The sequence below is a fragment of the Halyomorpha halys genome, unplaced genomic scaffold (assembly GCF_000696795.3).
Source record: "Halyomorpha halys isolate HHAL.00 unplaced genomic scaffold, Hhal_1.1 Scaffold1556.1, whole genome shotgun sequence".
In the NCBI taxonomy this organism is placed as follows: domain Eukaryota; kingdom Metazoa; phylum Arthropoda; class Insecta; order Hemiptera; family Pentatomidae; genus Halyomorpha; species Halyomorpha halys.
The window spans coordinates 165,112-187,705 of NW_027105186.1; the positions used below are offsets into that span (position 1 = coordinate 165,112).

At 29.9% G+C, this 22,594-nt stretch overlaps 1 protein-coding gene across 2 annotated transcripts in view; it reads left to right on the plus strand.

The window, feature by feature from the left end:
- The window catches only part of stumps (DBB domain-containing protein stumps), a 226,968-nt gene that overhangs the window by 155,001 nt on the left and 49,373 nt on the right, over positions 1-22,594 (plus strand). For both annotated transcript variants that reach the window (XM_067049156.1, XM_014435286.3), the window contains one exon: positions 11,252-11,323. In XM_067049156.1, the coding sequence (XP_066905257.1) occupies positions 11,252-11,323 (72 nt within the window). The remainder of the gene's footprint in view (positions 1-11,251; positions 11,324-22,594) is intronic.

The following is a 22,594-nucleotide window of genomic DNA, read 5'->3' on the forward strand; positions in this document are numbered from 1 at the left end:
CGTTTATTCATGTTTTTTTTTTCTTTTCGGCCAAGACTCCTATTGTGCCTAACTATTGGGGGTCAAAGTTTTTCATTTTATGGGAACACCACTCAATGAAAAACTGAACGCTTCAGGCCGGATTCGAACCGGCACCGCCAATAGACATCAAATTGGTAAGACTGAGCTAACGGCGGCTCTATTAATTTGTTAAGTAAAGTTATTCCTAAACTCTTTTCCTCACTGTCAATATTTTTTAAATTTATTTATTAATACAAAAATTATATACAATAAATAAATTTGATGCTATTTATATAATAGCATAATACTGCCGAAGTTAACTTTGAATTCTTGCAGAAATTGAAAAAAAAAAAAAATATGTCTTCACTATCAAAAAATTCTAATCGAAATTACCTTTTAGGCATTAAGGAACCAATTTAGTTCCGTGTCTTTCTTTGATCAAATTTGTGTTCAGGAAGAATCGATCAAACAGTTAAATTTTGAGTGTGAGGGCTGGCATTTAGTTGATCACATATTGGTTATATTAGATTCCACTACTTTTACTTGCGATTGTGTAAATATATTTTTATTGGAAGAAGATAGTTGACCGTAAGAAGCAGATTGTAGGAAGATTGTTTGGGTGGCAGTTAACTAAGGTATCAAAATAGTAAAATTAAACTATTTATCGTTAAACAACGTTTCGACCCACTTTGCAAGGCTTCGTCAGGGCTATCAGATTGTCAAGTGAAAGTTAACAATAATTAATAAAATAAACGTTGGTTAACAATAAATAGTTTTCTTTTACTGTTTTGATACCTTTATTGACCGCCACCCGGACTATCTTTCTACAATCTGTTCATACGGTCAACCCTCTTCTTGCAATATGAATCAACAAACACACATTGACATCTCTGTTTCAATCTGACAGTCCTGACGAAGCCCTGCAAAGTGGAGCAAAACGTTGGTTAACAATAAACAGGATGGGTGCAGTCGCTAGCCGTTTTTAAAAACCTGAGATTTTTTTCTTTTACACTAAAGCCATGCAGTTAATAGGCGCGCTGTATCTAAAATATCTTTTAGTAAAATTATTTGAAATGTGTATAAAATAAACGGATTTTTAGTATCTATTTAATCGCATTTATATTTTAAAAACATTATGCCGAAAAAAGTACTGTTTATGTGGTAGCACTAAATAATTATATCATATCTTAAAAATGAAATATTAATAAAAATAAACTATTGAATGATGAACCGTAGTATATATCTCTTAAACAAATATATGGAATGGAAGCATTGTTCAAAGACGAAGTTGCCAGAGGACAGAGCGCAGTATGTTAAAGTTGTTTGGATAAAGTTAGTGCTATACAAACATTACAAGGTAGGTGTCCTCTTAGCGTACACTAGATGTGGATTTATGTGTTGAACTATACTGTAGTGAACATTGCGTTAACTTACCCTTTTAAACTTTTAATTAACAGTCTCTGTAATATGTTATTAATTTTGTTTTACTATAAAAGACCTTATTCCTAAAGAATATTTTTTTTTTTTTTTTTAGCATGTCATTTACTACTACAACTATACTTGTGCCTACAAAAAAAACAAAAAAACTTATTCATATCTTTTTTATTTAATTTAGTTATTAATAATTACTATTGTATTAAAAATTTACACAATATGTAAATTTGATATTAGTTATACTATGGCATGATACAGACATGTAGAGAATAATTTTCTATAGGTGAAGATCTCGAGGCCATTTCCTTATCAGACGCCTTGAAGTATAAACAGGCAATGAAGGAGAAAGCAGGTTAGAAACGAGTGGGTTTGGTTTTAAGGATGTTTATCATTTAAGAATTGATATGTGCTTCTTGCCAAATCGGAAACATATGGTACTGATAGATGGCATAATTTGTGATAAAGTGAGGTTTATCAAGGATTTTACGGAGGATTTTGGATTGTAAGAAAGGAATTCGACAGTTTAGTGATGCCCCAAAGATCAACTCCATAAGTCCAGATAGGCCAAATTACAGTATTTTTTTAATTAGTTGGAAGTTTTGGCCGTTCGTCATCATTTATTGTATAAAAAAAACGTATTTGAATGCTGAGTATATAAATTATGGAAACACTATTTAAGTGATTTAGTGTTTGAGATGAAAGTTTTAATTTAAACTGTATAACTTGGTTGAAATATATTTAATTATATGCATGTGCATAGGTTAATAGTAAGATGGATCAAAACCTACTTCACAGGCGTTCCATTTTAAATTCACGTAGAAAAAAATAATTAGGTGAACTTTTATTGATTAAAAAAATTCAATAGATATTCTATCTAGTTCTCTAGCGGAACAGACCCTTCAAGTTCCATTAATTCCATGGCGTAGCCAAAGGCTTTAGCTAGACTATACCACCTTAGCCGGACTCATATCAACACCTATGCCCAATGCCACTAGCCAATCAAAGGGAAAAGACACAATATAGTATATATATAATATCATTTCATGTATTATATATGTTTGAAGTACTAATTTTATTTTAATGAAGGGCACGAAAAAAAACAATAGATATTATAAATGATAAATGTTGTAATAAATTATTCTCGAACATGAAATATTCTTTGAAAACCTTCTAGGGACTTAATCAATTACTTGATGACCCCTTTTAGTCGTTAGTGGTAAAGGATTTCTTCCTTTTTTTTCCCATCCAGGATTTGGAACACATTTTAAGTAAACCTTGTGGTTGAAATTGTTTAATAGTTTTCGTTGTTAATGTTTTATTAAATATGTAAATAAAAAATATTTACTTTTTTTTTTAAGAATGTCCTTTTTTTAATAATAATGATTAAAAAGATCCATTTGAGTGAAACATAATTTTTATTAATTTTTTAAAATTAATATTTTTGTTTCCCAACAGTCCAACATATTCTGCCATCCTCAAGGACAATCTTAAATATAAATTTACAGCTTACATCTAATTATTTAAAACTTTTTGCCTGCTATTCTTCCCAGGTAACAGTCAAATCACCCTATTTTGTTACAGTTTCATTAATTTTTAAAACTTTTAGATTTTTTATTAGAGTATGACCGAATTGTCTGAACGTTGAACTGTTGGGAAAACAATAAAGAGTGTTGAGACTTCACCACCAATTAATTTATTTAAACAATAAATAGCATTCTCAAGAATTTTTGAGTTGAAAAATTATATATAAAACAAACATTTTTATTTTCCTTCCATTTGACTAGAAGGGTGTGATAAACTTGAGTTCAAAAATAAAATTGCTTGAAGCTTAAAGCCCACCCAAGCTTTGACTCTAAGCTACAAAAGGCGCACCCCCGCAGCTCTAAGTTTAGACCTGTTTAATTACTTTTTTCCAGCCCCACCCAGGGGATCTGGTAAAAAGCGACATCCTTCCTTCTCGGCTGTCCGCACGCATTCAAATTTTAATTCTAACCGAAAATTAAATCTTTTATATTTGAATATAGCTTAAATCTTCTGAAGTGTAACGCTTGCATGTGGTGGCTTCATCTTCACTTTACAGAATCGCCCAGATATGGAAAAGAAATCCTACGTGGGATATTTCACTTCATAAATGCTGTACTTATCGATATTTATAATAGAATACTTTTTTATAACGCATTTATTTAATTTTTTTTGGTTTTTGTTTATTTCTCAAACTATCTAAAATATAGTTATTAACTTAAAGAGTCGAAAAATGTTATGATGAATTCATTTAGTTTACTTATCTTTCATCTTTTTATGAACCTTGGGATCTAAAAACGTTTGGGAAGAAATTTTTATTTCCATCTTTTAAAATGGTACTCAAATTGGGAACGTTGCGTTTTAAAAAAAGCCAAATCCTTTTTCAATTTTTTAAATCCGTTTTAGTACTAGATTATCATGTACTAAAAGAACTACTTCCAAAAATAGTTACAACACTTGCAATTTAACTGTTATAAGAGTATTTTGTTTATCTCCTAATAATCGTTAATAAAAAAAAAATCAAAATTTTAGGTGGTCTCTGCTGGTTTTGGAGTGCCTCAAATTTATTATTATTTTTTAAATCAATGACATAGTGGAATTATTAAATAATTAAAGAGAATACAAGAAAAATTTTTTGCAAAGAATTTTTTTTTTCAAACCCAGTGTCAATAAAAGCATATTAGATCCATTCCAGAGGCAATAAAATATTTCCTCTGGGAAACATTGTAACTCAGATTCGAGCTACAGAGTCGTTTACAGGGAGCAAGATTGGGAACCTTTTTCGAAATTGCTTCCCTAAATTAACCCTTGAGAAATATGATATTGAAAAACAGATAACAAAAGCACCCCTCTGCCATCCCTTTGTAGGGTCATGACAATAAATCAGGGGTCATTTAGCCCGCTCAATTGGCCCACAATGACGTTTCTTGGGCCACGGTAAATCTTCAGACACCACCCACCGTTATTAAAAACCGACTGTACACGGCAACAATAACTGCCTACTAAATCTTAGAAGTACTATCCCCCTTGTCAGTGGGCTCTTTTAAAAGAATTTAATTTAGTTAGCTATATTTAGGGAGCATGAACTTCCTCTTCCGTCCGCCATGACTATAATGGTAAGAGTGTACAATACTGCTTCCTTGACAGTTCCGTACTTTAGGAACCCATCATTCATATCAACGTAACCTACGGCAATATTGTCGCTTGAGTATTGTGATTATAGGAGTTCCGGATTATTTTTGGCTTCTGGAAAGCCAAAAATAAATATTTTAGAACCTCTGTTAACCAGCCAGGCAGGATTGGATCCTAAATCGGATTAAACGGCCTAAACAGGAATAATCCGAGTTGTTGGTATTTTGTAAAAAAAAAAATTAAATTAAATGTTCAATAACACTGTTTTATAGCATACATTCACATACACTTTATAATGCATTTAAAAATATAAGATAGAAGTATGTATCATGTAAAAGTTAACAACAATAGCCTATGCTATTAGTTAAACTACTATTAGTTTTTCGAAAACGTCTGTGTTTTTCTATTATTTTTCTTAAAATTGACAGCGTTTTTAAATCCATATATTCTCTGTCGTTCTTTTCCTATATCAAAGTTTTTTTTATTTTTCTTAAATAGTCTATTATTCCGTTGGGCGGTTAATCCATCCCCGGTTAACAGAGGTGCTCCTGTAATATACTTTGAAATCAAATATGTACATCTATATGATCCGAATAACTGACAGCCACCATTTTGGTTTTTTACACATAAGTGTGGTAAATCATTGATATTTGCTTTCAATATTTTGTGGTTCCATTAAGTATGTTTCTTATAATATTATAATTTTATCGATTATTGAACTAAAATAAAATGACCTTAATGAAACTAGAAATATTGCTTGGATAAAGGAGTATAAAGTAGGGGCAAGGTGGCAGAAAAAGTGAAGCTAAAACGCGGGCCTACTGTGCCTTCGAGGGGCGTAGGGGAAGAGTACTAACCAATCACTGGCTACCAGTATTCCACCAGTATCCAGTTTCAATTTAAATTTCAAGGACGGACATTCATATTAACGCTAACGTAAAGCTTCATTTTTTGGGCGTGGTCTTTTTCGCTTCACTTTTGCCATGATGGAGAGTAGGGTTATGCTAGAACATATCCTGGAATATTGTTATTATATATTATTGAGATCAAGTATAACCTCTGTTAATTTCAATATTTTTCTACCAAGATCCCTCCCGTATTTACCGATCACTATGTCATAAAGAAAGATAACAACAAAAAATCAGTGAAAATATATTTTCTTCTATGGATGTTTTAATATTATTTATTCAATAGTACTCGTCACAACGATCCTGCAAGGAGCTGGTCATCTCCAACCTCAATCCTCTAATCGTTTTCATCCTCCGTAATGATTCCTTATAATAAATAATATCATCAAAATTATTTTAATCAGAATAGTATATATTCATTATTCCGAAATAAAACACATACATCATCGAAAATTCATGTTTTATTAAACAAATCATCGGAAAAGGTGTAGGACTTCGTAACTGTCAAATTTCAAATTTTTAAGGAGAGACAAGAAAAAGGGAAAATTTTAATTTTTATGATTTTGAGGTGTATTTTTCTAACATTATGCTCTAGCAAGTTAAATTAGAAACTATTTAAATTAATTGTTGGGCATATGATTTAAGTGAAAAAAAATAGAATTTAACATTAACATTAAGTCTAATAAATAAGTCATACTTAATTTAATACTATTGTTGGCTATATGATAATAAAAACAAAATAATCTCATTAGTATTACCATAAACAAAAATGATTATCCAATATAATATTTCTAAAAGAATAGTTCTATATTTAATTAAATTACCTCATATAACAAAATTATCAGTGATTCATAATTTGAACCGGAAGAGACATTTATCTCTTCTTGGGGGTGATAACAAATCGAAAATAATTCTACGTTTTTATATAGAGTTCCTTAACTAAAAAAACTAACAAAACATTATCATATATCGCTAGAAACATCATTTTTAAAAGGAATAAAAAAAATGTATAAATTAGGTTTGAATGAAGGATATATTATGGTAAATACTTATATTATGATATATATGATAAATTTAAAAAAAGTTAATATATTACTTATTATATAAGACGAAAAAGAACTTTATTTGAGTAACAACCAATTCAGAATATATTATATAAACAACAAAGTTGTGATACGTCTCCTGAATATCGCTATCATATGGACTAATCCTCAACATATGTGTTAGTAAAAAAAAAATATTATTATAAAAAGTTTTACATTAAATAATTTAGGTCTAATTTTATTCTTCGATCACTTAATATAAAATAATAATGTTAATGATGATTAATAATAAAACTTAATCGTACAAGAATATCGAACAATAATTAAATTGTTTATTATAAAATAAAATTTTAATTTTTGTGATAATGTTTTTTTAAAAAAACAAAACTTTTTTTAATTCAAACATTGAATTAAAGTGCACTGGAACAATTTCAAAAAACTATATTTTAAATTTGATCAATTTTTGTAACAAATAAAAAAAAAATTAATAATAACTGTATAAATTACAATTTTTTCTTCCAATGTTTTCATTTAGTAGGAGTTGAAAAATATTAGGTTGCAAGATTATCTGTTCGGAACCCTCTGATACCGGAAATTAGGGCCTGTTCGTTGATAGGGTCAAGAATGAAAGCATTCAAGTAAAAATAATTTGATGTATTAAGAATGCATGACCCTTCAAGAATAAATTCTTTATTATTAATATACTTTTATTTATTCGTGAGTGATCGATGGATATATGAATGTATTTCCAAATGTTACATTGAAAAAAAAAAAAGATTTAATTTCTATCCCCTTATGTATATAGTTGGTTAAAATAATGTGTGAAACAATTCGAACCCTTATATACAAAAAGAAACCAACCAAGATCTTTCATTGTAATGTTCTGTAAGTTTTATCGATAATGTTTTTCAAATCGAAATAAAAATCTGAATTTCTTTCTTTATTTTATTTCCATAGCCGCTGTATGTCGAGCTTCCTTTATTTAACCAACTTAAAAAACTACAATTATTCTAAAACAAATGCCTTAAAATTGTAAACAACTATTCATATTACACCAAACAAACCAAAATGCATTCAGAATAAAATATCGATACATTTCACTAAATATAATTCCTTTCAATTTTATCATAGCTCTGTAAGCCGTTCAATAAATGAAAAAGGAAATTATACAATAACAACGTCCCATAGATATAAACATAAACGAACTAAACATATATTTCTATAAAAATCATCAATAACAATCTGTATTTTACTTTATTGCAAAACTGTTTTGGTTTTTATTTCAGTTTTTTTTTAATTTAAGAACTTTATATTTATATTATTTTAATGGCATAGTTTAACAATTAGCAAAAAAAATTAATTATATACGGAAATATCTCAAAGAAATGCAATAAATACTCTGTATAAAATAATATTTACGATATGAAATGAATAAAAAAAAGGAGAGAGAGAGAGAGAGAACCGCTGTGTGTCAGGTTTGTATATCGAAAAGAAAATAACTTAAAGTATGATCATAATGGTATGAAACAGGCACGTAGAGAAACTACCCATTGATAGCAATCTAAATACATTTTCACAATATAAGGTCTCAAGGCCATCTTTTTTTCAGGCGCCTCGGATGCAATTAAAGAGGAAGCAGGGTTACAAACTAATGGGTTAGAATGGTTAGGGAGTTTATAATGAAAGGATTGATATCTGGTTTGGCCTAGATCGGTTACATATGGAACATTTAGGTCTTTATAGATGATTTTTTTGTGACAAAGTAAGGAGCATTAAGGATTTTACGAAGGATTTTGGATTGTAAGAATTGGATACGAGAGGAATGCGTAGGTTTATACCCAAAGCACAACTCTGTATGTTCTATATAATATTTAAAACCAAAATTTTAGCTGGCCCATTATCGCATATACAGGTTTAATTATAAGGTTTCATTTTAATTTGAAATTCGTGCATATTTATTTCATATGCTATATTTGGAATCTTAATTCTAATTTACTTGATTTTCTTTTACTCTGAATTTAATTTTATTGTACAGCTAAGTATCAAATTTATTTCTCAAATCATAAAGTGACATTTTTTTTTTTTTTTTAACGAAAACATTATATCACAAGAGAGGCTCTGACTGCAGACCTCTAAGAAAGGCAATCTGGAGTCGGGGTATGATGCTCTGGCCGGAAGCTGGAGTAAAAAAACCAAACAGAAATATCTGTCTGTCCAGGCCCTACAAATTAGGGGACTTTGTTCTGCTTGGAACAGGACGCGGTCTTGTAGTCTTGTCTTCTCTTTTCTTCCAGCTTCTTTGATTTCGGAAAAAAAAAATTTCTAAATCTTGTTACTCAGGCGTGACGAGGGTGCGAGACAAAGTGTGAAACAGTCAGCTCCTTCAAAAGCACCCTTCTGTAAAGAATTTTCTAATTTTATGTTAAGAGTATTTAGAACTCAATACTTCTGGAAAATAATCAAAAATAGGTATATAGGAAGTAAGATCTGCGAATATGGTCAGAGATTCTCATTCAATCTCATTCTCACAGAAATAGGCATTTTTGAGTACAAGTTCTCAGAAATGTAAAAAATTTGAGATCCTTTTTGAACACTAATTTGTATTTGAAAGAAATGGACCACGAAGCAACGACTGTATTTTGAGCTGAAGTCGTTTTGAAACATCCATGGAACATCACTAATTTGAGCCATCAAACTTCAAAATTCGCTAAATAAACTCAAACAAATTATTTCCTAGAGACTCTACCTTAGTTGAGGAAATATTTGAGTTCTAGCAAAGCTGGAAACTGCTTTAAAAAATATTTTATTCTCCGACAACGTCCTCTTCTCGCATTTATAGGAAAGATGATGGACAGGACCTTAAAAAACACAAGTTTTTTTTTCAGATATCCTGTTTTTTTCTAATGTTTTCCTATAGCATGAGTATTGAGCAATAAGAAAAAATTGCTTCGAATATACAAATAAGTAATGTAGGATATATCCATTAATTTGGATATATAAAACACCTCAGCTGATGATGATACACATTGAGATGAGTGACTGTATCGGGAAATCGATCTTCTTAGGGATGGTTAGGAAGTCATCTGCTTAGAAGTGAGTGAACAAATAAAATGGTATGTAACTGAACCTAATAAAATACAACTCTTGAGTTTTACCCCGACAGTTCGCGAAACAAAAATGGACAGTGTCGAAAGGAAAATGAACTGAACACTTTCGTCTTACGATCGTAACATATCATTTCTAAAAATGAAGATAGTCATTTTTGAGTGTATAGAAAAATTTTGAACCATGTCAGAACTTTTTACTCAGGAAAGGACATCTAAAAATTCAAAAAGTTGGAAAGATCGTGCCTAGATAGGACAGGACCATGATATATCGATGGATTTAACAAATTGTCAATTAAAAAGAAATATCACTTTTGAACTGTAATGCCAGTATCATTATACAATTTAAATAGGACGCCAAACGTGGTCTTGAAATCCTTTCTGAGAGAAGTAACCATTTCTGTGTTCCTCTTCAATTGGTATTGCTGTGAGCAGAGCCGATTTCAGCTTCGTCTATTTAATTTATCTTACGATTGCTTGTTTGTATTCCAGAATAAAGTAGTCCTGATAGCACTGCTTTGTTCTCAGCACTCATTTGTTTTGATAAAAAACGATGGACGCATAGGATACCGAGCGGTGTTTACAAAGGAACATAGGAACGTCACCGTTGAGTGAAAGATTTCAAACGCTGTGACAGCGGTTGTTAATGATGTCGTCTGGGTTTTTTTTCCTCGACAGTCACCCTGACACGTTAGGGTAGTCAGCGGAAGATCGGCTCTCGGGATCATCCGGACAGACCCTGGTGCCAGAGGTAGCAGGAAGTAGAGGATCACAAGGAGACGGCTCAACCTGTTTTTCATTAATATACCTACGTTCTGAGGCTCCGCACTTCTCCTTCTTGAGATATTCGTATGATTTTTATTTTAAATTTGTATTAATAACTTGTTCCGAAATAGTCCTCCTCATGGTAAAATAATGACCGAAATTATGAACAGATGCAACGCTGTTCAAACATCAGTCATCTGTCTAGGACCTAGCACTAAGACTAAATTAACTTGAAGTTAAGAATGATTAAAATATTTGTTTCCTTTTCCCGTAATAAACCTAATTTTTAATTTTAAAAAAAATTGTTTAATCTGCTTGGAAAAGGATTGAACAGAAGACACGGTATTCAATTAGTAAATAAAATATTAACATTAAACAATTATAAAAATATAATAATTCTACAATTAAAGAAATGATTTTTTTTTTTACCCGTCATAGATTTAACCATTCACCAATAGTCGCATGTCATCTGAGAGATGACGTCACACCATTTTTTATTGTAGCAAGCACCTCTTCGATTATGAAGTCCCTGACATTCTAAAGCAGTAAAAAAATAAACGAGAAAAAAATAATAAAAAACCTTTTTATATTATATTATATTAAATAAATGAATAAAATAAAAGCAGTGCCAGATTCACAATTTTCAGGTGTCTATAATTATGTTTAAACTACAAAGGATATTATACTAATGTGTTTCATAATGTGCATTTTGTAGTCCTTCAAACAATTACAACAATTTAGAAATTAAGTTTAAAAATAATTATATAATAACTAATATACTATCATTATTAATCTATTGATATGATTATGTCTTTCATTTAGAATAATAATTCTTTTTGTACAGTTTCAGGTCCTAGCAGCCCAAGCAAAGCGGGACCGCCTGGTTTTGGGTTAAAGCTGAACTCAGGAATTGGAAGTAAGTGTAGTATTGAAAAATTTATAATATATATTTAACTATCCTGCTAAACCAGTGGTTACCTATCGGTAGTACGCGGACCACAAATATGCCACGAGAGTGTCCTGCTTATATTTTGTGAGGACTTATTGTTTAAACTAAAACATTATGAAACATCATTTACCTTACCTGATGTATTAGCGTTAGTTAAAACGTTTTACCAGGTACAAGTACTATAGAAATGCTTAAGAATGCACACCCATTTGATCCGAGTGGGGTTTGAGTATTCTTGCACTATTAACATTAAAGTGATCTATTATCGATAAGCTATTATCACTTTATTTTCATTATTTTATTTAATATGTCTTGAGAATTTTTATTTATTTTATATTTTACTTTCCCAATCATTTCACCACATTTTCATAACAAAGCTCATTTTTATATGTAATAAAAAAAAAAAATACATTTGATGACAAATTTTAATTTCGCGCACTCGCAAGACCACACTAGATAGAATAGAGACATAATACTACAAGCTGTAAAAAGAAACAATTTCATTTTATTGAAAAAATATTATTACTAATATATATGTATTGTTGCAAGTATATGTTGAATTTTAGACTATTTGATGTGAGATGTGCTATCCTTGTTCTATATTTAAGCGATGTTGTTTTTTTCCCGTCTAGTTGATGCTTGAATTGTCCAAACGTTGACTAGTTCGTAATTTATTACTATTTGAGAAACTTAGGGCTTGCTCTGAAATCTTCCAGTAATAAACTAATAATCTGAAGATTATTGATTGACCGTGTGTATAGATGAATGGAATATGGTCCGGGTGCGGTAAAAAAAAACTCAAATAGTAAATAATTATACTATTTCATTGAGCCATTTATTCGCCCCACGTTGCAGGGTTTCGGCAGGGCTAAAAAAGATACAAACGCTATAGTTACAAAAAGGAAAAAGGAAAAATCATAAGTGGAAAATAACAGGGGTATAAAATGAAAATTTTGAATTTCTTATTATATCTTACTTTTCATTTTATACCCCTGTTATTTTCCACTTATGTTTTGTCATTTTTTGCTTTTTGTAACTATAGTGTTTGTATCTTTTTTAGCCCTGACGAAACTCTGCAACGTGGGCCGAAACGTTGGCTCAATAAAATAGTATAATTATTTACTATTTGAGTCTTTTTTTTACTGCACCCGGACTAATAATCGTTTCATTTCTTCATTGAACAATCAAGAAAAGCTTACATAAAGTATAATTAAAATCATTCAACTAACGTCTACTACAAATTAATTTACCGTTAACCCCGGGAAAATGTCGGCAAAGCTCGTAGCGAAAGTTGGAAATTAATCAGACGAACAGTTCACAAGTTTCTATCGCGGCAAAGTACTGAGTGGCTTGTTAACCACCAGCCAGTTTAACGGCGGCCCTGATTCGGAGAGATTGCCGAGAATTATATCGAGATGGAATATTCAGGAGCCGTGGGCCACTAATTGAGGCCATGGAGAGCTAACTGGGTTCGAGTACCTGCCGGTAGCACACGTCCAATTAGGGGCTAATTCTATCACCTTTGTCCATTAAACTGCTAGGCCACAAAAATGTAAATGTTGTGCGCTCTAGCGTCGCATCCGCTTTTACCCACCAGTATCGGAAAATAAAGGAAGTTGATATGAACAAAAAATAAAATTATTATCGATATGTTGATCTGAATTTACATTACAAACGTTTTTTTTTTCCTTTGAATCATGTTTGAACATTGAACGGTTTGAATGGCTTTAAACCATGGTTTTAGAAGAACTTCTTGGGGCTACTCAACCATTAAATATCAGAAATTATTTAGATGATGTGAAGGTTGTTTTAATCTGAATCATAACGTTAATTGATTTGTCTTAAAAAATTATAAAGCTCTGCCAAACTTATCTCTCTATCCCTTCATTGTTTGTTATAAAACAAATTAACTTTAATTACCAAACATAATAACTAATTACGAATTATACTTCCGTTTAATCTTCTATTTTTTGTTTTTATATCATTCACTTTAGCTTATCCCATTCTTGGAGGAAGTAGTACAATGGAGAGGGGTAAGCTGTCAGAAAAAGTAATTTTTTTTTCTTACCCTCCATTTCGTTTTATTTTTATTTACAAAAAAACATTTACCTTGTTTTACCCGAAGATATTTTAAGGAAGATAGTAGGAAAAACGAAGGATCACTATTTATTAAAACTGTATTATGGGGGATCATTGTGGCGCTTAGCACCTTTTTTGTTTATTCTAAAGTGGGAAGGGACCACTCTGTTAAAAAAATTATAACCAAAAACCCTTATGAGCCTTTCAGGGGCGTGGCCGAGGAGTAGTGGAATAGTAAGAGCCAATCACTGGCTGCCTTCTGTTTCAGTCTAGATTACAATGTCTGACCTTAACGTTAACCTTAACATAGCCTTCCTTTCGTGGGTGTGGCTTTTTCGGATTCACTTTTGCTTTGAAGAAGAGTAGCGTTATGCCCCATCTCTGATCTCATCTGTGTGTGTGTTTTTTTAAAATTACTTATGCTCTTAAAATTTTTTTCAAAATATATTTTTCTCTTTATATTATACATTATACAAATTTGGGGATTGGCATAAGCGAAAGAAAAAGTAATAGCATATTTTATGATATTATTTTTATGTTTTTTTTATTTCAGTCTAGATGAATAAAAAATTCTATTTTGATATATTTTTATTATTTATTTCTGTTTTCATTTCAAGAGGAAACATTAGGTATGAAAAAAGAAACATTGATCATCCATCTTTTCTTTATTTAAAGATTTTTTTGTTTTGTTTTACACTTATGGTTATGACAATCTTAAATCACTATAGCAATTGATTATTAGTGTTTAAATTTAATTTTATATAAAAAAAATAAATATATAGAAATTAACAAAGTGTTGACAATTTAATTTTTCTTTCATTTATACTCTAAGGAACTTGAAGTGTAAATTTAAGACTTTTTCCTGCTATGAGTGCATTAAAAATGCAAAATATAAAAAATAGTCCAAAATCTAGTGCTAAGTAACTAACTTTGATGGTATAATAGACTTTCTCTCAGAAACCTTTAGCCAATGGCAATATTTTTCGAATGCTCTGTCATTCCGGAGTCCTAACTGGTCATTAAGTTCTGAATTCAGTCGTTCCCTTTGCTCTATTGAAAGAGGGACGCATTACATAGAAGTTCCTTTATCTGATTAGTGGAATCTGCTTAGGGAGTCTTTTAGTAGAGGGACAGCGCGTGGGAAATGTAAGGAGGAAAATCGAATCAATAGGGGGAGGAAAATATAAAGGAAATCTTCTCTAATGCCGGGATTATGGTCCTTAGCGAATGGGTCAGGTCCGTTCCCTCATCCTGTGCCAAACTCCAAGGAATATTAAATCCTCCTTCAATAGGTAGAGGATTATATCTCATGGCTCCGCGTTTGCTTTAAGAAGGATGAAACATATTTCCCAAATGAACAACTTAATTTTTTTTTTAATTTAATTCATCCGTCTTTATATGTAATTTTATAAATTATTTTCATCTTTAATGTATTTTTTTTGTTCATTTACTGGCCGTAATAATTAATGATTTACTTAAAACTCATAAAATAATCCTGGTTAAAAAAAATAAATAACGATCATTGATAATTATTAAAATGTTTTGGTCTTAAAAATGTTTTGATGTACATTAAAACAGGATTTGCAAGATTATTTACTTTTTTTAATAGTCAAAGCCAATTATATTAAAGAAATTATTTTTTTAGAGTATCCCTAGATTTCATGTTTTAATACATCAAAATAGGTTAATTAACTATTCTATACGTAATGAAGAAAAAGTCGTTAAGCAAATTCAATTTATTAAGGGTATAAAATAAAATAATATCATTTTATAGCCGAGAAATTACGTTTGGCTAAATAAAAATGAATACCTTTCCTCATGAAAAATAATATGAACATACATATTTTGTCTCCCTTTTATTTGTCAATTTTTTTAAAAATAATATTCATGTTTATTTTTTTTTTTTAATGCATTGGCAGTATTTAATATACTGTTGAAGTTATCCTGGTTAAAATTTAAAATCGTTGATAATTATTCGTATAACATCTGTTTTAATATACCGACTTTAAAAGCTCATTTTCAAGATTACTTAATTTGTGAGTTAGCCTCAGTGAATTTTGATAAAAAATGAAAAAGTGAAATTTTTATAAGGCTCCTCATATTTTTCACAATTCTTGAATTCTTGGGAATCATATTTTAAAACATCAAAATATGTTTGCTAGCTATTTATACCATAATTACATAACATTAGTTAGCTCTTCAAAAATAATATATATATTCATTTTATATGTCAGATTTTTTTTTAAATAACAACCATGTTTATTTTATTTTTTGTAATGCATATAAAGTATTAATTCATATAAATTTAAATTAAAGAAATAATCCTGGTTAAAAATTAAAAAAAGAGATCGTTGATAACTGTTCAAACAGCATTTAAATTTTTTTAATATGCCAACATTAAAAACTGATCTGAGAGTATGTCACCTACACTGATTTATAATAAAAAGTAAAAAGTAAGTTTTGTATATAAAATATAATTCTTTAGCTTCCAGAGGATCATATTTAAAACTTCAAAACTTATTGTTAACGTAATGTGTAAAAATTAACAAATCCAATTTATTTGCTATTAAATATTTAGTTTTTCAAATAAAACAACATACAAAATTTACAATGTAATAAAGTGAAGATACTAAAAAAAAAAAATTTAAGTTGTAATACTGTAATAGAAAAATAATATTTAAAAACATTATGTAAATAAAATGAAATATTACTTATTGCATACGTCGAATATATTTTATTTGATAATTTTCCAACAGATCGTTGCATCAACAGTCTATTATTAACAAGCCATTAAGTCTAACGGCTACTAAATTACTAATAAGTGTTATAGCAGTTGTATTTCATCTAAAGAGGCTAGAGTACTTGGAAACGTTTTGATATTCTTTGTCGTGCTATAATCCAGATATTTTTCATTTTTACAGAAAATAAATAAGGCGCCATGTCCCCTGGCGCCGAATATTTCACGATGGATCTAAATATAATTTTGAGAGAAAGCTTTTAGATTTTCACTGGAAAGAGAATTTACATGGATCAGAATGCTAAATATGTTTACCTAACAGCCTTTCCACGTACGTGTGGGCGGTACAAAAATACACGGATGATAGAATTGTATCAAAACAAACAAGATAATACTATTATAATATAATTATTATTTTAGTATTAAATTTTTATACCAACTTAATTAATATGATTTGTAAATAAGATGCATTTTATTGGGATTAAATTTGTTTTTAATTTAATTTAATACTTACATTGTAATATTCTAATTATGTTAAGGTGAAGATTTCTATTTAAATATATCAAAAAAAATAAAACATAGTTAATTTAAAATCTAATACTGAACGTTAGAATCGCCGTAATCAGAATCACTATAAAGAATAATCAGAGTAGTATTTTTAATATTTTGTTAGTCGCAACTCTAAGAATAACGGACGGTCGCACTAGATCTATGAGATCGGCTTACTAAATTGTGATATACTTTTTTTATTTAGTTTATTTGGATCAAATAAAATTCATTTTTTTATTATAAATTTGAACAGGGCAAAGGGCAATGATTTCGATTAAAATATTAGATTAGTGATATTTAGGAACGTATTTTTATTTTATGAAAATTAAATTGTAGGCAAAAAAAAAACCTTTTCTCCAGCTAACCTATATAGAGTGTCTATATACATATATACAGCCCTGATCCATTTATTTAAATCTCTTTCCATGGTCAGTTTCTTGACTTCGCCTAGGGTGATTCGTTCGGTCTTATTAGCTATACTTATTATTGCTGATTTTTTTTTTAAATAATATAAATATGCTAAATATATTTCACTTAAAGATAACAAAAATAATTTTTTTTTTTCCACTGAAAAGACAGGAAACTGCTCGTCGATTCCGACTATTACAACATATACTAGACAAACGGTCCAAACTTCCAATCCATTACAAAAGACTGATCTACATGACTATTATTAGTCCTATTTGGGCATACGGAGTTGAGCTATGGGCTCCACTAAACCATCTAATTCCTCTCGAAACCAATCCTTGCAGTCCAAAATCCTTCGTAAAATCCTTAATGCTCCTTTGTTACAAATCAAATCATCCATCAGGACCTCAATGTCCATCCATGTTGCCGATTTGGCCAGAACCAGATACCATTCCTTCCATAATAAACTTCCCAACCACCCAAACCAACTCGTTTCTAACCTGGCTTCTCCTTCACTACCTAATAATCCTCCTAGACGTCTGAAAAGAGGATGGCCTCGAGATCTTGTCCTTTAGAAATGTTTTTGGAGTTCTATCAATGGGTAGATTCTCCACATGTTTTTATCATATCATAATATCACTTACAGCAAATTTACTTGATGTGTATATATGTATACAGTTGTAAATATCAATAAATAATTTTTTTTTTTTGCAATAAACTATTTTCCCAGTATTAGATTCATGGTAAAAAAAAATAGGCAGTTGGGATAATCAAACGTGTTACACTGTTTGGAAGTTATATTTATTATACAATACTAATATTTACGAGCAATTAAAGAAATAGATTAAAAATGATTTTTTAGAATTCAGAATTTATAAACTTTTTACGCTACAAAACTCGGCAAATGGAAGCTATCTTATTTTTGGAACTAACCATTCAATTATTAAGAAGTTTGGTTACAATATCCTAAAATACCTAAAACTACTCAATTTAATTTTTTTAAATGCACGGTAAATCGCTTTAAAATTCCGTCTCCAAATACACCAAATTTTAACATTTTTTAAATTTTTATAATTAATAATTTTCTTGATTATTTATGATGAAAGAATTGTTTATATCACGGCTATTGTAATCGAAGACAATGGCCCTGAGACGCCTTCAATCCCAGGTCATGTCTTTAATCAGGAAGCCAGTCCACTTTCCGCTTGGACGCTGATTCGACTCCCGCGCAGTTCAAAAGGAATCACCGCTGTAAACTAGGTCATGCCGTGATTAGTATTTTACGCAAAACACTTTTGAATCTTTTATACAGTTTTTTTTTTTAATTTGTATACATTATAAAAAATTTTAAATCAAGCCCTTTTGCGTCAAGTTCAAAAAGAATGTAATTGGGTTGGATATTGTTGTTGTTGTTGATTGTTGCTTAAAGGCGTAAAACCCTCTGGTCATCAACGCCTATGGCATGATAAAAGTAAAAAAATATGATAAAAAAAAAAAAATAAAAATCGAAGAGGAGTTATAATTTATAAAGAACGTGATGTGCTTATAAATTCAAACACTAATGTAATTTTAGCTTCCTCTCTCTTACGGTGTAATATGTAATTTTACCTTCTTCTCTTATTACGGGTTGGATATTTCTCTACATCTGTTACTATATACTTGTAATATATTTATTTATTATATACTTGGAATCAGATACTCCTAGTAATTTTATAGAATATTATATTTATGATTAGCATAAATAACTTCCAAAATTTGTGCCGCTACAAAACAAAACAATATATATATATATTATGGGTTACGTTTGGAATTAGTTAAGGAGCTGTGCAGTATACCTGTTACAGGTGACCGCAATGTATTGCTGGGTTACCTACCTCCAATCTAGGAGCAGCTTTTCTACGTTTTCTTTAATGAAATGATCTGCCACAGTGGGTCAGTGGGAAAAGTTTTGTGTTCCTCTCTGTGGCACACCAGTGGTAGTGAAAGGCTCGAGTTAGCCGAGATAGAAAGTGAAAAAGTACGTTTTCCGATCGGTTTTACTAACTGCAGTAGTTTTTTCTAGTATTTTTCCTTCTCTTTCCGTTAAGTTTAATGTCGCAACTTCTCTTTCTATGTTTCCTCTTCTTTAAGTATAAGTGAAAGCGTTGTCAAGCAAGTACTTATTAAAATGCAACAGAGGATAACTTTGCTCCAGTAAACCTGTGCACATTTCTGATCCAAAGTCCCCAGATGTTTTGTTTATTGTTCCATTTTATTTTTTTATTTTATTTTTTTTTTTTATCTTTTCTTAATTAGGATTTATTTTGGTCTAGATTCTTATTGTATAGAATTTTATCTTGGTATGTTTCCTTATATTTCTATTTCCAGAGAAAATGTGATTGAAAAAAAAATTGGTTTTTCATAGAATGTTTGGACGAAACTTTTTTTTTTTTTTAATTATAAAGAAGATGGTCAGAGGTGCGGTCAAAGAAACAAAAATAATAGCAACAAAAACATTTATTTGCCAACGTTTCGCTCCACTTTGTAGAGCTTCATCAGGGCGAAAAAAGGACAAAAACAATTAAAAATACTTTGACATAGGATAATAAGAAACAGAATGGTGAAGAATTAATTTAGGGAAGAAAAGAAGAAATAAAATAGTATTAATATGAAACAGACTATGATAAGAATATAAACAAATTAAGTGAATTGAGAAAACAAAGTTTAACATACTAAAAGACGGAAAATAAAGAAGTAAAATTTTTTGTCTATTTCACTTTTGTATGTTTTTGTAGTTATCTTCTTAAACTTCATCAGTTATTGATCCCCAATTGCTTATAATTAATTTATGTAATTTTAATGATGGAATAGCGGTGTGGAATAAACCAGAAACAAATGAATACTTCTACCAACATCCAAGTTAATAATTATGCAGAAATTTAATAAATGTCTATAAAAAATAAATATTGGAAAATATTCATAATTAATAAAACTAGTTATAACAAAGTGTTCTCTGAACTTTTTATTAATCAACTCAAATCCATAATTCACTCTAACGTTATTAAATTAGAAATTAAAAAAATTGTCCCTGTTCATGATCGCATTACCAAAAAGTATACAATTTAATATTTTTTTTTATTAAAGGTCTTTACTAATAACCGACATCATAGGATTCCCATAACCAGGTTCCAATTACGATTCGATATTTCTTTATTTTCTTTTTGTATATGTTTCAAATGGATCAGTTCATTCTAAAAAAGTTATCAGTCGTATTTTGATCAATATTGAGGTTTTACCAGTTTTGAAGTCCCCACCAGAAAACACCATGTAAGGCATTTTTTGATTCCTAAAATTTCACTGAAATGGGCTGCCACCTTTGTAGAATAAACGAAATCAAATGAGATATTGCCAATTTTAAATAATTTCTCATGTATTATGTAATGATTAGAACATTTCATTACAGAAATTCTTTAATAATATATAACTTATGGACATAAATGAGTATGTGAAGTCATTTAAAAAATGTGCAAACCAAATAATGTAATATTGAATTATCCAATCTATGCCGCGAGATGACTAGTGAGATGTTTGATTGCGATAGAAATAGACTTCGTAGAAATTGTGGGAGTCATCAGTCCAACTGTCTCGTCTATGCAAATGACAACGTTACACATTTGTATACATTAAAAAGATTTTTTTTTTCATATTTCACTTATTGTTTTTGTTTTTTTATTAAATAAATATTTACAAAAAAAAAATTTATTCTCTCAGTTCTATTTTTTTTCTCTGTTTATATATTTGGTCTGCTTGCACACACACACAAAAATATATATTATATGGGTTCCTTTCCACGAGGACTTATTTCTGGAGATGCCCTCGTGCCTCAGAGACATCTGGCTACAGTCAGTTCTGGAGCAGGTGAAGGTGACAAGATGCAGCATCTGCCCCCGAACCATAGCATTCTGGAAACCACATATGCGCGGTTTAATATGGTGTTGTTTGTGACAAAACATTGTCAAATGATAACATTTTAAAAATATGTTATTGGTCCATTGTTCTTTTTGAGAAAAATTGATTAAAACAGCTCTGAAGAACAAAATTTTGGGCTGAAATCACTTACAGAAATGGGTAGTTGATAGCATATAGAATAAATATAATAGCATTTAGAATTTTTTTTTTTGTTTTTACAGTTTATGTTTAAATTAATGGCAAAAATAGAAATAAACAAAAAATAAATAAATTGTTCAATTTACTAATATTTTCGTATGAAAAATTTAATTGTCCTACAATTTTGAAAGTTTTATAGCTAAAAATCTTTATTGTTTCTATAACTACTACTTATATTTACTAGATTAGATCTTAATTTAAATTTTCTTTTAATATAAAAAAAAATTCGAAATAGTTAAAAAAAAATATTTTAAATTGAAATGATCTTCAGAAATATGTTTTGGTAGAGTTCCTTTGTATTTTTTATTATTAAAATTCATAGTTTTAAAAATTAAATATAAATAAACATTAATTAAACTTTGAAGTAATTTGAAAGATTCCTGAAAAGACTTTTTTTTTTTTTTTTGAAGTTAACATATTTAATAAATATATAATAGAGTCATATATATGATTTAATGGCCCAAAAATGACTTTTGAAAATTCAAATTTATATCCATGAGTGGTTTATTCAAACGTCTAATTTCATGATTTACACTCACATATCAGCAATAACACGTTGATTAGTGGTATGAACAGTATCAGGTCGCAAATACATGGCTTTCCCTTTGAAGGGATCAGTCGTTATAAGCGGCTTCTGTTAAATGGATTATTTTAAATCCAACTCACTGCTTCAACTAAATCCTTTGCTGATTATAATTAATTACTAAGGCATTAGTCAAATATTTTGATTGCTCCTTCACTAATTCCTTGATTGCTTCCTTTCCTCATATCTTTTTATAAAGAATGAAATTAAAAATTGAGGTATTCTTGACTGTTTTTAAATTTAGGCATATGAAAAATTAACAAGTCTGAAAGTTATTAGAATTATATTATTTTTTTTCCCTACTCCTTCAAGCGGTAGACCCCAAGGACAGCGCAAACCCCTTGCTCTAAATAGTACTTACTTCAGAGGTTTGCCTATCGACCTAAGGTTCTGAAATAGAACAGTCAATGACCTGGATGTTTTGTTGTTTACTGTTCAATATATTCCAGCTGCCTGTTTGCGAACACATGCAACTCTCTGGCATAAATATTTGTTGGATATTTTAAATCTGCATGCATACATATACATATGGAGAGCCCCTATTTGGCTCTTTCAATATAAACCAGATCATTAGTTTCCTTCAGTCGTCAAAACAGGAAACAACTCAAGACTCTTGAACACAGAAGGTCTTGTAGCAGAACTCTGGTAAGCATCAACCGAGAAGCAGGCCAGGTTAAATCGACTTTAAGATCGAATTTCCTCACAATTCGTCTTCACCTTCAACTTAATGACATAA